The 13,975-nt window shown below is 42.6% G+C and overlaps 1 protein-coding gene and 1 pseudogene across 1 annotated transcript in view; both read left to right on the top strand.

Annotated features, from left to right (window-relative positions):
* The window catches only part of SLC35F4 (solute carrier family 35 member F4), a 264,496-nt gene continuing 251,580 nt past the window's right edge, over positions 1,060-13,975 (top strand). Inside the window, exon 1 of the mRNA XM_003121828.6 lies at positions 1,060-1,346. Within this exon, the coding sequence (XP_003121876.5) occupies positions 1,244-1,346 (103 nt within the window). The 5' untranslated portion in view covers positions 1,060-1,243. The remainder of the gene's footprint in view (positions 1,347-13,975) is intronic.
* The window catches only part of LOC100737723, a 140,877-nt pseudogene continuing 131,918 nt past the window's right edge, over positions 5,017-13,975 (top strand).

Genomic DNA, 13,975 nt, shown 5'->3' with positions numbered 1-13,975 from the left:
TGGCTCTGGAGGTCAGGTGGATATAATGACCTCTAAGCTGATGAGTTCACACCCCATCCTCACTGCCACCCACCCTTAAGTTTCTGAGATGAAACTTTGACGATTATATTTCAGGAAGCTGTGACTGCAAACTGGGAAGCAAGGAATCATCCCTACAGCTCACAGCCTTGAACCTGGTGGTTCTCTCCCCAAAGCAGGAGTCACACCTGAGGGGAGGAGTTCACTCTAAATAACACAGCTTCAAGGACGTTCTAGACACTGATGGAAGGTCTCTAGACTACCTAAAATTTTCACCCGTCTAGATATTTACAGTTTGAAGGGCTTCCCCTTGATGTTTTTGGCAATAAAGAGAAAATCATTTCTCCTCAGGGCATTTGGAATTGGCAAAATAAACATGCTGTGCGCAGCTGCGGCTCCCGAGCCTTTGATGATTTCACTGGGAGGATGGAGGGTCTGGTCGGCCAGCGATTGTCCGACTTGAGGACTTGATCTCTTAAAATCTTTGTGTCTGAATAATCACTCCAGGTTCCACCTGCTGGGGCCTCAGTTTTCTTTTGACTAAAAACAACACACAAACAAAAAATCAAAACCTCCCCGTCGTCTAGGCAAGTTGAGAGAATTGATGAACGCCTGGAACGCTGGCAGATCAGCAGACCCCAGATGGTGTTGATGCCAAGCATTGACAAAGCCCCGGGGGCGCCCCCGGGTGTCATCTTCCCAGCGACAGTGTGCGCTTCTCACATTAACAGCCCTTGGTTCCGCTTAAGTCTCTCCCACTCCCGCTCCTCCTCCCTGAGCCCTCGAGACTCTCATCTCACCTTCTCTCCTCCTCCTACGCCCTGGACAGAGCATCCTTTCTGTCAGGTGGGGATGGGGGAGGTCTACTCTTCGGGGGGAGGGACGCAAAAGGGTTAATGAAGAGAGTCCACTGCCAGGTGGGGCCGCCCCCGGCCGCTGTTGGCGTCGGAGGTGAGGGGGCGCTGTCTGGGCATCAGTGCGCGGGGTGGCAGGCGGGAGAGCTGCCAGGCTGACGGAGAGGCCGGCCCGAGTGGGGGCCGCTCTGCCGCCGCCGCCGCTGTGATGCGGAGCCGGTGCTGCGCCGGGCGGTGGAGTCAGAGCCCGGGCGCGGGAGCACGAGCTGCAACATCAGCACCCGCGGCGGCGGCGGCACCTGCACCAGCTCCCGGGCCCCGCGCTGAGCTCTCCTCTCCGCCGCTCCCGGGGCCGCCGCCCCGAGCTCTCTATGGATGTCAAGGCAGCCCCCAACGGGGTGGCCACCATCGAGGACCGGATCCTGCGGATCACCGGCTACTATGGCTATTACCCGGGTTACTCGAGTCAGAAAAGTAAGACACCGCGGGGGCTGCCTTGCTCCAGGCGCCGAAGCGGGTGGGATGCGGGTAGGCGCGCGTCCGGACACCTGCAGCCCTGCTTGCTTGGCAAATGCCAATCTTCTGGCAATGTGGCTACTGGGGCGGAAAGTATGTCCTCTGTCCTCGGTGCTGAACCGTGAGACAGCCCGGGTGTCCAGACCATTGGCGCCTAGGAGTTTGCAAACAGTGGCAGCTTTGTGGGCAGAAGCGCAGAGGGGACCGGGTGAGCGCTCCTGACCGCCGTCGGCCGGCTCACCCCCGGCTTATTTACGACTGAGGAGGCTAACATGGCTGTTTACTTAGCGAAAAGTCAGCTCTTGGGGCGGTACTACCCCCAAAGTCCCTACTGGGTGCCAGGCTGCGGGCTGGGCGCTGGGGATGCAGGCTGGATAGGCTCGGGGGTGGGACTGGCGGGGGCGGCCGACCCAGACGTGGGTCCGGGCGCCGCTAGATGAGATCGTTCACTCTGAGCTGTTGAGACGTTGCCAGCGCGGGAATAACTCCTGTTAAAATGTCTTTGGAAGATTCTCCACCCTGGGCAGAGAAAGAACCTGGTCAGGTCTCCGAGTCTCCGGGAGCTTGGGACCAGGGACCGTGAAAAGATTCGGGGGTGGGGTATGTGAGAGAGGGAGACGCGACCTGGCCACCAGCTCCCGCTGCCTGCCGCACGTCGCGGCTCCCTCTGAGCTGTAGCAAGCTGCTCGGTTCGGTTCTGGCTTCCTTCCGGCTAAGCGAGGTCCTGCGGTGCGGATGCTTTCTGGTTTCTGGAGCAGTTTTGCTGGGAGGGAGATGAGGTGCGCTCCACCCTGTCCCCCTCCCCCAACACACAAACCCACTGGCTGTATTTGCTGGGATTAGTTTTGCCAGCCACCCAAGTGAAGCGCATTTTTTTCTCTGAACTGGGGGAATAGCTGCGGCTTAATTCTCATGCGGGTGGGATTTCGTTTTTTTTTTTTTTTTTCTGTATCAATGCATTTCTGTCGCAATAGATGAAGCTTAATTGATGTTTTTGCTTTTATTTTTAACCAGGAGCTTTGGCGGCTTCTAGATGCATTTCTGATTGATATTTTTTTTGAGACATTTGAGATACAATCAACATTACAGTTTTTCTGAAGCAAGTAAACCCTGACATATAGAGGGAAAAAGACTTTTTTTTTTTTCATGCAACTTTCTCCTCCACTATGCTTCTTCTCTATTGAGCTTTCCTTCAAAGGCTGTCCTCACATAGATATTTTCTAGTTTAGTATTTCATTTGACTTCAGGAAAGGCCTGATTTGGGTGGTTTCCGTCTAGCTGTTTTTAGCATTAGAGACTTACATTATTCATTTTCCATACAAAAGTAATTATATAGTGTTAGAATTTTCTAGAAAGAAAATAACATGCTGTGGAATGCCGTTTGAAGTGTTTGTACTATAGACTCAAAACTTCTTTTTCCATTGGCAAAGGCTTTCTTTTTTAACCCCAGAAACTTAGGTGAAGGCTGTATTATACCATGTGATTACTTAGATTTCACCTTTGAATGTTTTAATTAGGAACGATGGGATTTTTGTTTGCTTAGAGAATGTAGAAGCTGTCTGTTAAGATGATTAGACTTGGGGTAGTATATTATTATAATTTTTATAGCAATGGAGCTTTGCTTAATCAAGACCAAAGCAGAAAATAATGGGAAAGTGACATTTTAAACAGAGACCTGTTCACATGATCTTTTCACACTTGCTGAAATAGCTGCACGCATTTCATTTGCCATACAATAACAGGACAGAGAGAGGGAAGAGCAATGGTTAAGACAGCAACTGAAGCTGAAAGGGATAAAGATGCATCTGGCATAGTTATTTGTGATGGGCACTTAGCTAACTTCAGGCCACAGAGTTCAAGGTGTGAAGGCAGAGAATCTCACAAGGACAGAGAATTATATAGAAGTCGAATAACTTTCAGGATGTTCATGCTTTCAAAGGTAGAGATTGCCATTTTGCAGAGTGAGCGCCTAGGAGAAGAGAGAGCTGGACGAGGGCCAGGAAGCTGAGCACCATGAAATAATCCTGCCCTTAATGCAGGCTTCAACTAGTAAACAAACACATTGAAGCAAACCAGTGCAATATGGTCAATTGGTTTAGCTGTTACCAGGAATGAGCAACAGCTTGGGGGAAGTCTGGAAAGATATATTTAGGAAAAGACTGTGGTGAGGAATATAATATGTGAAGGCAAGGTGACTTTCCCATTTTCTGACTGGCCATGTCTGAGGCCTTAAGGATGAGATGATCTCTTGAGATCTATGCCATATTTACCTTTCTAGAGGTAGGTGGGTACTTGCCACTGAGAATATGCTTTAATGATTAACGTCAGGTTAATGCATCCTGCTGCCACCCCTGCCAATCAGGAAGATAAGTACCTGATAACAAATTCTAGTAGTCAGGCTGATACAAAAAAGAAATATATGTGTACATATACTATGTATGTAAAAAATATGATACAGGAGTTCCCATCACGGCTCAGTGGTTAATGAACCTGACTAACATCCATGAGGACACAGGTTCCATCCCTGGCCTTGCTCAGTGGGTGTAGGTCACAGACATGGCTTGGATCCCACATGACTGTGGCTGTGGCCTAGGCCAGCAGCTGTAGCTCTGATTGGACCCCTAGCCTGGGAACCTCCTATGCCACCAGTGTGGCCCTAAAAAGACAAAAGACAAAAAAAAATGATGTACAGTATATACATACAAATATATATATACATATAAACATGTGTTATATATAAAGGATATATATATATAAGATATACATATAATCATCTCTGTATCTATGTAAATATAGATAGATACAGAGTTCATTAAAGCATTTGTCTAATCTTGTTACTTAGTCTGGTAGGGAAATAGATTCATTCATTCAACAGGTGCTAATTGAGCACCTCTTATGTGCCAGGATTACATCAGTGAACAAAACAGACAAAAGTATTTCCCTTTTTAGAGCTTAAGTTCTAATGGGAAGAGAAGACAAGAAAGAAAGAAAGAGGGAAAGGAAGAAAGAATTTCAAGGTGATGGTTGCTTTAGCGAAAATATCAACAGAGTTAAAAGAATAAAAAACTCTGAGGGAGGTAGCAGTTGTGACACTTTTAAATAGGGTGGTCAAGAAAGGCCTCATTGAGGAGGTCGCAATTGAGAAAATACCTGAAGGATGTGAGAGTGATGCCTGTTAAACATTGGGAGGAAGACATTCCAGGCAAAAGGAACAGCCTATGCAGAGCCCTGAGGTGGAATGTGATTGGCTAGTAAGTGGGGAGGCCAGCATGGCTGGAGTGGGGTGAATAATTGGGAGAGTATTGGAGATGATGTCACTGTGGATACAAGGGCTCACATGAAGTGAGGCCTCACAGGCCTTTGTATGTCCCTTGGCTCATGCTCTGAATGAAATGGGGAGCCTTTGCAGAGTTTTGACAAAGGAGTGACGTGACTTGACTTACATTTCAAAAGGATCACTCTGAGTGCTCTATTGGGGCAAGTGGAGAAGCAGAGGGACTAGTTAGTATGTCATTGTAATAACATGAGTGGGAGATGATGGTGGCTTGAACCAGAGTGATAGCATTAGGCTTGGTGAGAGGTGGTCAGATTCTTGATGTATTTGAAATTAGAGTCCATAGGATTCTGGATGGTTGGATATGATATCCGCAAGGAAGAAAGGAGTAAAAAACAATCCAATCTTTTTGGATTTGACCAAGTTTGAGTTGCCAGTGGCTAAAGTGTGGCAACCTTCAAGACAGAGAAGTTTAGGGGGTCAAGGAATAAAGATAACACTTTGGAAAGGTTAAATGTAATTGGAGAAATAGAATAATCCTGGAGTTCAGAGGAGATATCTGATTGGAAATATAAATTAGGGATTTTCCAGCATTTGGATGTTACTTATAGTGTAAGGCTAAAGAGATCTCCAAGGAGTCAGCATATATAGAGAAGAGAAGAGGAGCAAGGACTGAACTCTGGAGCACTCAGACATTCAGAGGGTGGGGAGAAGAGGGTCATGGCCTACCCTGGAAGCCAGAGAAGTATTTCAGAGGGAAGGGATTGGCTGAGTCTAGAGCGGCTTAAATGTCAAGTAAAATGAAGACTGATAACTGACCATGACTTTGGCAACTGGGCGTGATTGGCTACCTTGACAAGAGCAGGTGAGGTAGCATAAGATGGATTAGAATATACTTAAGCAAGAATTAGAGGGAGGAACTGGAAATGTGCGTACAGACAACTCTTCGATGAAGGAGAGCAGAGGAAATGGGTGTAGTGGGATTATGGGAGTTTTTTTAAGATGTTTACAAATGCATGAGAATTATTCCAGAAAGAAGCACCAGTGAAGCTGGAGAGATAGGGTACCAAATCTAGTACACAAAGGAGGGGACATCGATTTAGATAGGAACATGGATATAGGGAGGAGGGTGTGGGTGAAGGGTCTGGAAGGCAGACAACTGAGATGGTGGGAGTCTGCTGAGATTCTCTTCTAGTTGCTTTCATTTTCTCCAAATAGAAAGCCAGATCATCAACCCAGAGTGAGGATAGAGGAGGAAGTGGTAGAGGTTGTAGGAGAGAGAAGGTGTGAATAGTTCAACTGGGAGAGCGTGAACAGACTGGGAAAGTACAGTAAAGTTGTCTAGCTGACTTAAAGGGCCCATTTCATTTATTGTCACAAATTTAAAGCAAGATCAGGAAGTTCTCGTCGTGGCGCAGTGGTTAACGAATCCGACTAGGAACCATGAGGTTGCGGGTTCGATCCCTGGCCTTGCTCAGTGGGTTAAGGATCTGGCATTGCTGTGGCTGTGGTGTAGGCTGGCGGCTACAGCTCCAATTAGACCCCTAGCCTGGGAACCTCCGTATGCCGCAGGAGCAGCCCTAAAAAGACAAAAAGACAAAAAAAAAATAAAAATAAAAAATAAAGTGAGATCAGTCAGTAGGTTATTATTCATTGACACAGCAGAGGATGGAGCAAGTGAGGAGAAGGATTTAACCAGAGTTGCCTATTACCCAGGGGGTGTAATAAAATAACAGGGGCAAGGGAGTTGTGCATGTGTGCAAGGAAGGTCTTATTAAAATGATTGACCATAGCATTTAAAGCTGGTGAGTAGTGAAGAGAGGGAATTGAGGTGATTAGGGAGAGTGAAAAGGCGGTAGGGTCAATGGATTGGAGATCTCAGTGGGTTCAAAGGCTAGTGGATGTAAGCTGATCAGAGAGGGTTGTATTGCTCTAAGAAGTCATTCATTCCATAAGCCAAGTCGAAGGAGAAATCCATTTGTGTTTTACTGTATTCCACTATCAGTATTTTTGGGGGTGAGCCTTCTTTTTGTGTTTGTGTAAGGAAACATTATATTGATGTGCAGTGAATTAAATTCTAGGGGTTTGGAAATTGATTCTAGTTAAACCTTCCAGCAATTTGGCTCTGAGACCTGGGACCCTTCTCTGTGAACATCAGTTTCCCTGTTGGTAAAAAACAAACAAATAAAAAAACCCAAAAAACCCAAACCAACCAAACAAAACAAGAGGGTAGAAGTCATTGTATAAGAACAGCCATGCAGTTTTTACCAACATGGATGGACCTAGAAATTATTATGCTAAGTGAAGTCAGCCATACAATGAGACACCAACATCAAATGCTTTCACTGACATGTGGCATCTGAAAAAAGGACAGACTGAACTTCTTTGCAGAACAGATGCTGACTCACAGACATTGAAAAAGTTATGGTCTCCAGAGGAGACGTTTGGGGGATGGGGGGATGTGCTTGGGTTATGGGATGGAAATCCTGTGAAATTGGATTGTTATGATCATTATACAACTATAGATGTGATAAATTCATTTGAGTAATAAAAAAAAACCTGTTAAAAAAACAAACAGCCATGCAGTGGATCAGCTTTTATATCTCTCAAAAAAGCCCCACCCTCCACGGAGGAATCTCACTCAGTAAACTCTAGCATGTTTGCTTTGCCTCTGCTCACCCCATCTTCCATCTCAGAAGGTGGCCAGTTGCCTCTCCTTGTTCTCTACATTTTGTACTGGTTAAGCTTTTTGTTTTTTTTTTCTATAGCCCAACAGCCACCAGATCCTGTGGTTGTTTTCTATCAGTAGCTGCAAATTTACAGTAAAATTTATTCCCCTTGCTTGGATCCCAGCTCTTACTATCCTGTTTCCAAAAAGAGCTCTACCAACTTCGAGCTCTCTGAAATCTGGCTTTGCTATGACTTGGTAGTGCCCAAAGTTCTAGCCTCAGTAGTCTCTTCTCACTTTTCTTCCTGAGTAAACTTATTTAATTTCATGGCCTCACTATCTTCTGTGTGCCTGTATTTCTAGGTCCACTTTCTCTGAACCTGGACCCATATTTCAAACTTCCTACTAGAATTCTTCCCTGAATGTCCTCCAGGCATGTCATACATAAAACTAAATTTATCATTCTCTCCTTAAAATGTGCCTTTTCCTTCTTATTATGCTTTAGCTTCCAATATCTATATCTAACCAATTTCCCAGAAACCTGGAGTTATCTTTAAACTCTGCCCTTCCTTCTTTCTCTGTATTCAGTTAAGTTCTCACCGATTTTACTCCAAATATGTTCTTTCCATCCCTGCTTACTGCCTTAGTTCTTTTCACCATATCTTTCACCTAGTCTCAAATCTTTTTAATCCAGTATACACACCTTCACAACATTTAATTCCCTAGAAGGTAAATCTTCATCTCATATCCCTGATCAAATGCCTGTAATAACTCTTCATTTTCTGTGGAATCAAGTTCAAATTCCTTAGCATGACACAATCTGAGCCCAGCTTACATTGTTCTATTTTAGCCCACATTTCCCCCTCTAATTGCCAAAGTAATGCGTGCTTGAGGCAGAAAATCTGGAAGGCAGAGAAACAAAGAGAGATTAAAATAAAATTACTCATAATTCCACCACCCAGAGGTGATGCGTGTTAACATTTTGGCTAACCCTGTCCTTCCAGTCTTTTTTATATCCATAGACACATGCATTTTTTTTTTTTTTACTTTGTACTAAACATTTCTCCCTCTGGTATATATATTGTAATAACTTAAATTTAATGTATGATGCAGTCTTCCATATATTGAAACACAATGTTGTGGAATTTTTAGTCTAATTTTTCTTTTCAATTTCAGATCCTGCATGGCCTCCACAAACCCTGATTGTAGTCTCATCAAGCTGCTCCTTGTTTTAATAGCATTATTGTCACCATATTCTTCTGGTCTTCAGTGCCTTTGTACGCTACAGCCTGAATGGTGTCCTTTCCCCACATCTTCTTCACGCTGAGGAAAGCTCCTATTTATCTTTAAAGGCTGAGTTTAAAAGTCCTCTGTAAAGCTTCCTGATTGCCCCAGGCTGGGTTAATCCTCCCTCTGGGCTCCAGTAATTCTGTGTGCTCACCTCTGCCCCAGCATTTAGCACGCTATTTTGGGCTGTTTACTTTTCACAAGACTGTCTCACCCATAGAACTTGGGGAGGGCAGAGACGTTTTATTTATTTTTATCTCAGGCAAAGTGGAAGTGTACTGGAGGACATTCTGGGTGCTCAATAAAGTTCATTGTACTAATAAATGAATGGTTATCGCTTCTGTTGAAGAAGTTGGAGACAATTATTTTCACATAGAAAAAGAAAGAGTACATGGTGGTAGTGATTGGAGGGAAAGGAAAAATTCATCAGCTATGAATGGATCAAAAAGATGTGCCTATTCAGAGAATGAGAATTCACCAAATGGTATGTCATGATCACTTTACCTGTGTAATTGTAACTTTTGCATTGCATCCTTATTGCCTTTATAATGTTTTCTATACTTGAATGGGGAAAAGGCACTTTTTAAAATGCAGAGTAGACTAAGGTTATTAGAATTATAAGAAAGAAAATGTGGTCCCCCCGCCCTGAGTGAAGTAGTTACTATTAGTCTTCATGGTAAAATAATAATATATTAGTTAAGCTCTCTAACTGGAGTAGATTATAAAATTGTGTCATACTAGTGAAATGAATGCAAAAAGTATTTCTCCCAGTTCATATTCTCTTTATACGTTGATAATAAGCTCTTCATATATGATAAGTAGTGTTTGAAAACAGTTATAATTATCATGGGTATATAGTAAGAAGTTTTGTAACATTGTTTTAAACTATAACTTATAAGGGTTATGTTGGTATTGAGAGCTATTGTATATGTTATTGATGCCACATAATATGGTGGTTTTTACAAAGTTGATTCTGATACGTATTTTTTAATTTAATATGTAAATTTACATGTAAACTCAATATTTGTATTATAAAATTCTACTCCTAATAGCTAACATGTGGGTGTAACATTGGTTCACAAATGGTTTAGAAAGCCTGTCTAAGACCTGTTTGAGGCCATAAGGGGTCTAATGGAAAGACCACAAGACCCTGCTCTGGTACTTACTAGCCTTTTACACTTGCATAAGTAACTTCACCTCTTAGATCAACAGCTTTGTTCTTGTAAAGTGGAAATAGTAATAGCTGTGTCACAGGTCATTGGGAGGCTTATGTAAGATAACGTGTATAGGATGTCTGACACAATGCCCAGTCCAATGTAGGGGAGCTGTTATGATCATGAAGAAAACCAGTAGAATTGGCTTCCTGATTTCAAAAAGCCTTGCTCACTTTTATCTTGTAAATAAATGATTTACCATTTACATTTTTTTTCCTATTAAGGATTGTACTTTGAATTGTTATTGAAAATGGTGCTAACAGCAATGCTAATCTACACATTATCCAAGTTCCCAATGGTTTTTTATTTTTGGATTTTGCCTTCTACTTACCCATTTCTGGCTTACCTGGATCACCCCTGGGGATAGTTTAAAAGGGGCTGAAGCCAGGAGTTCCCTTCATACTCAGTGGTTAACGATCCTGACTAGGATCCATGAGGATGCAGGTTTAATCCCTGGCCTCGCTCAGTAGGTTAAGGATCCCATGTTGCATGGCTGTGGAGTAGGCTGGCAGCTGCAGCTCCGATTCAACCCTTAGCCTGGGAACTTCCATATGCCTCAGGGGTGGCCCTAAAAAAAAATAGTAAAAAAGTAAAATGGGCTGGAGCCATTTGTGATGAGGTTATTCTCAAAGGGCTAATCCAAAAGAGAGGAGACAGGAGTTCCCTGGTGGCTCAGCAAGTTAAGGATCCAGCATTGCTACTGCTGTGTCTTGGGTTCCTGCTGTGGAGCGGGTGGGATTCCTGAATCCCTGGCCTGGGAAGTTCCACATGCTTAGTTGACAGGTGACAGGATGTGTCTGCCTGTCTGGAGATACAGATACCCAGATGTCAAAATAGAGAGGAGTACAGGGGTTAGGGGTGGGAGTGGAGGAGGAAAAGGGTGGAATCCCAGCTGAAGTTGGGTAGCATGGAGTGGGGTGGGGTCATCTAGGATATGGAGGGCAAATAGGTGGAGAAGAAGTGAAGGCTGAGGATTAATTTGGGACCAGTCTGTTGGAAGTTTCTTTGTTTCTTTTACATATGGAGTCTTAAAGAGGCAGTTGCTTTTTGGGCTATTTAAATAGTGGCAAACATTACAGATAGGGAATTTTATGTTCTACTTTAGAAAATATGTCATTATTTTATAAATATTTGCATAGTCTTTGAAGTTATAATTCTATTATGTTTTATAATATTTAACTGCTTAAAGACAGAGGAATATTAGAGAAAAAGAAAAATAATCCTGTCACTCTAACACGACTACTATTATTTTGGTTGGCTTCTTTCCAATCTTCCTGGTGCATATAGTGCTTCACTTCTTGATTTATTGACAAATATAAAGTATAGTGTAGTCATAATTCTGATATAGACAATTTTGTGCACTGCTTCTTTCCCACTTGACATTTTAGGATAAGCATTTTTCATTTTGTTGCATTTGTCTGCTTGAAGAGGCTGGAATTAAATTCTCTTTCAGAGATCTTGGCTTAAAGAATTTGGGCAAACCGGTTCTCAGTTCTTTGAGACTAAATGAAATGGAGAGACCTGGAGGGTTAGTGAGGGCTTGTTTAGTTTCTAGTCACAGGATTCCATTTGAACTGTCTTAAGCCAAAATGGAAGTGATTGAAAGGGTACTGGGAGTATTCCGTGCATTTTAAGGGCAGAGGTGAGGTGGTATAAACTAGTGTCAGGTCCTGGAGTGTTGTAGGAAAAATAGGAAGCCCTCTTTTTCTGCCTTTCAACTCTTTTTCTGGCACACGCTCTCCATTCTTGTCTCTTGCTGAAGGCTGGCTTTCTCTACTCCTTGTCCAAATGGTTGAAAATAGCCTCTGCAAGCAGTTCTAGTGTTTACACGTGTTCTATTCAAGAGAGCAGAAAGATTGAGCAAGAATCTCTTACTTTTGAATCCAGATTTTTGGGGAAAAAGACTCTTAAGTCCAGTGTGGGTCAGGGCACACTCTGATTGATCTTGTTGACTGTGGTGGTCTGGGGCAGGGTCAAGTAGTGCAATCACAGCTGCTAGAGGCTTTCTCCTATAACCCTAATGAATGTAAGGCAAGAGGTAGTTTCCAGAGAAAAGGAGTGATTTTTGGACAGTCTGCTTGATAGCTATTTGGTTCATAGAGCTGTGCATAAAAAGTTTTTCATATTAAATCATAGGCTTCAATCAAGATCCTTTTCTTTCTTCTGGTTCTGAGAGTCCTTAGCATGTATCTAGATGGCTTTTAGTGAGGATATAGATGGTGTGTGCTTACAAACTGAGACAATCCAAGTGTTTGTTTAGTGTATAGGCCCATAGGAGTTCTGTTTACATGTACTCACCTGGCATTGCAGACTACTTATTAAATTTTATTGAAGTGCTGCTGGTTACTTCAAATTTGGAAGACATGCTTCTTTTGCAAGGTCAGAAAGGGCAACAAACCCATTCCTTCATACTCGAGGTATAGTTATTGAGGATGACACTTAACATTGTATATTTCAAACAGGGATCAAAAATTACATTATTCTGCAGTCTTGGATTTTCTGTATTTAGTTGTGGGCTAATGCTGAGATGGCACTAGTGAGGGTCCATAATGGTTTTACGGTCCTGAAAACCAGACATACTAAGAATTTTTTATCTTTTGTGAAAGCCAAGATTCCTAAGAGTGTTAGAACCTGCAGGTTTTTGTCGCTGATGCCTTGCTCCAGGTCCTGTGACTTTGGTATCTATCCTGTGTTTTTGTTCACACTCACATTTAATCTAGGCATTCTGGAGAAAATATCCAGATCTGGTAGCTGGGAACCATTTGGAGCATCATCTTTCCTGTTGGAGTTATGGTGGCAGATGCTAAAGAAGCAATATGCACATCTAGAATGAATTATCATTTCCCAGGGCCATTTCAGACACATATATTTAAAGGTTGAGTGCATTTTCTTTCTTCTTAATTGAAAAAATCTGTGAGCACCTGAAGTGGGAACTTTTTGTCTTGCCCCTTTCTAGTCTATATCCACGTAGCAGTCATCATGTTCTTTGAAAAGCATTATTTGGATCATGCCATTCCTCTAGTTAGTCTTTAGTGGCTTCTCATATTGCTCTGGAAGACTATAAAACCCTAATCCCACCCTATGTGGTCCTATGTGGTTGGGTTCTTTTGCTGGCGCCACTCTTCCAGACCCTCGTGATGCTCTGGTCCTGCTGGCACATTCTCCAGGTCCTTTCCTTCTTCCAGACTGATGAGCAAAACTCCTCTCACCATGGTGCTGCTACCTGGCTGGCTCTTTGCCATGCCTCAGGCCTCATATTAAGGCCTCAGGGAGGCCTTTCCAGCTTTGCTCCTCTCTGATCTTATGTGCTTTTCCTTTATAGAACTTACTGCAAACTGCAGTTAAAATTTATGTTACTTCTTGTGACTGCTTAATGTCTTTCCTGCCCACTACTCTCTCAGCTCCCTAAGGGAAGGGATGGATCTGTTTTGTTCAGCACTGTGTACCCATTACACAGACCAGTGCCTGTGCACTCCAAAATATCTGCTGAGTGATTACATCTTGTTAAAAATTTAGAGTAGACTTAAAAAAAAAACCCAACATTTTATTTGGAATGGTTTTAGACTTACAGAAAAATTGCAAAGATGATTCATAAAGTTCCAATATACCTGTCACCCAGTTTCCCCTATTATTATCAATTTATATTAATAGTGGTATTTGTCAGAACTGAGAAACCAATACTGGCACATCACCATTAATTAAACCCTAGGCTTTATTTGGACTTCACTAGTTTTCCCATTAAAGTTCTCCTTCTGTTCCAGAATCCAGACCCATGTACTGCATTGTGCTTAGTTGTCATCTCTTAAATAAGCTTTTAATGCAATGAATTTGAAAAGAGATAATTTCAATTTTATAGGAACTTTCTCACCAGGTTTTTAAGGATTTGGATCAGATCACATCTGAAAACTTAATTACTGGTTTTTAAGGCAACATTGGATTAAATTCATGTTAGAAATGACCTATGATTTGACATAGTAATTACATATTCTCTCAGAAGACTACTCTATAGTGTTGAAATGTAGTTTTTAGTGTTTCTTTTTAGCATTTTGGAGGGACATAGAAATCTTTGAAAATCTAAATGAAACTATAAATAACCCCCACCCTGTGTACAAATACATCAGACATTTTCATGCAGTTCGTTTTA

The sequence above is a fragment of the Sus scrofa genome, chromosome 1, assembly GCF_000003025.6.
Source record: "Sus scrofa isolate TJ Tabasco breed Duroc chromosome 1, Sscrofa11.1, whole genome shotgun sequence".
NCBI classification, from domain to species: Eukaryota; Metazoa; Chordata; class Mammalia; order Artiodactyla; family Suidae; genus Sus; species Sus scrofa.
The sequence above is the reverse complement of the archived record's forward strand: the minus strand, read 5'-3'. Positions and strand labels throughout refer to the sequence as shown.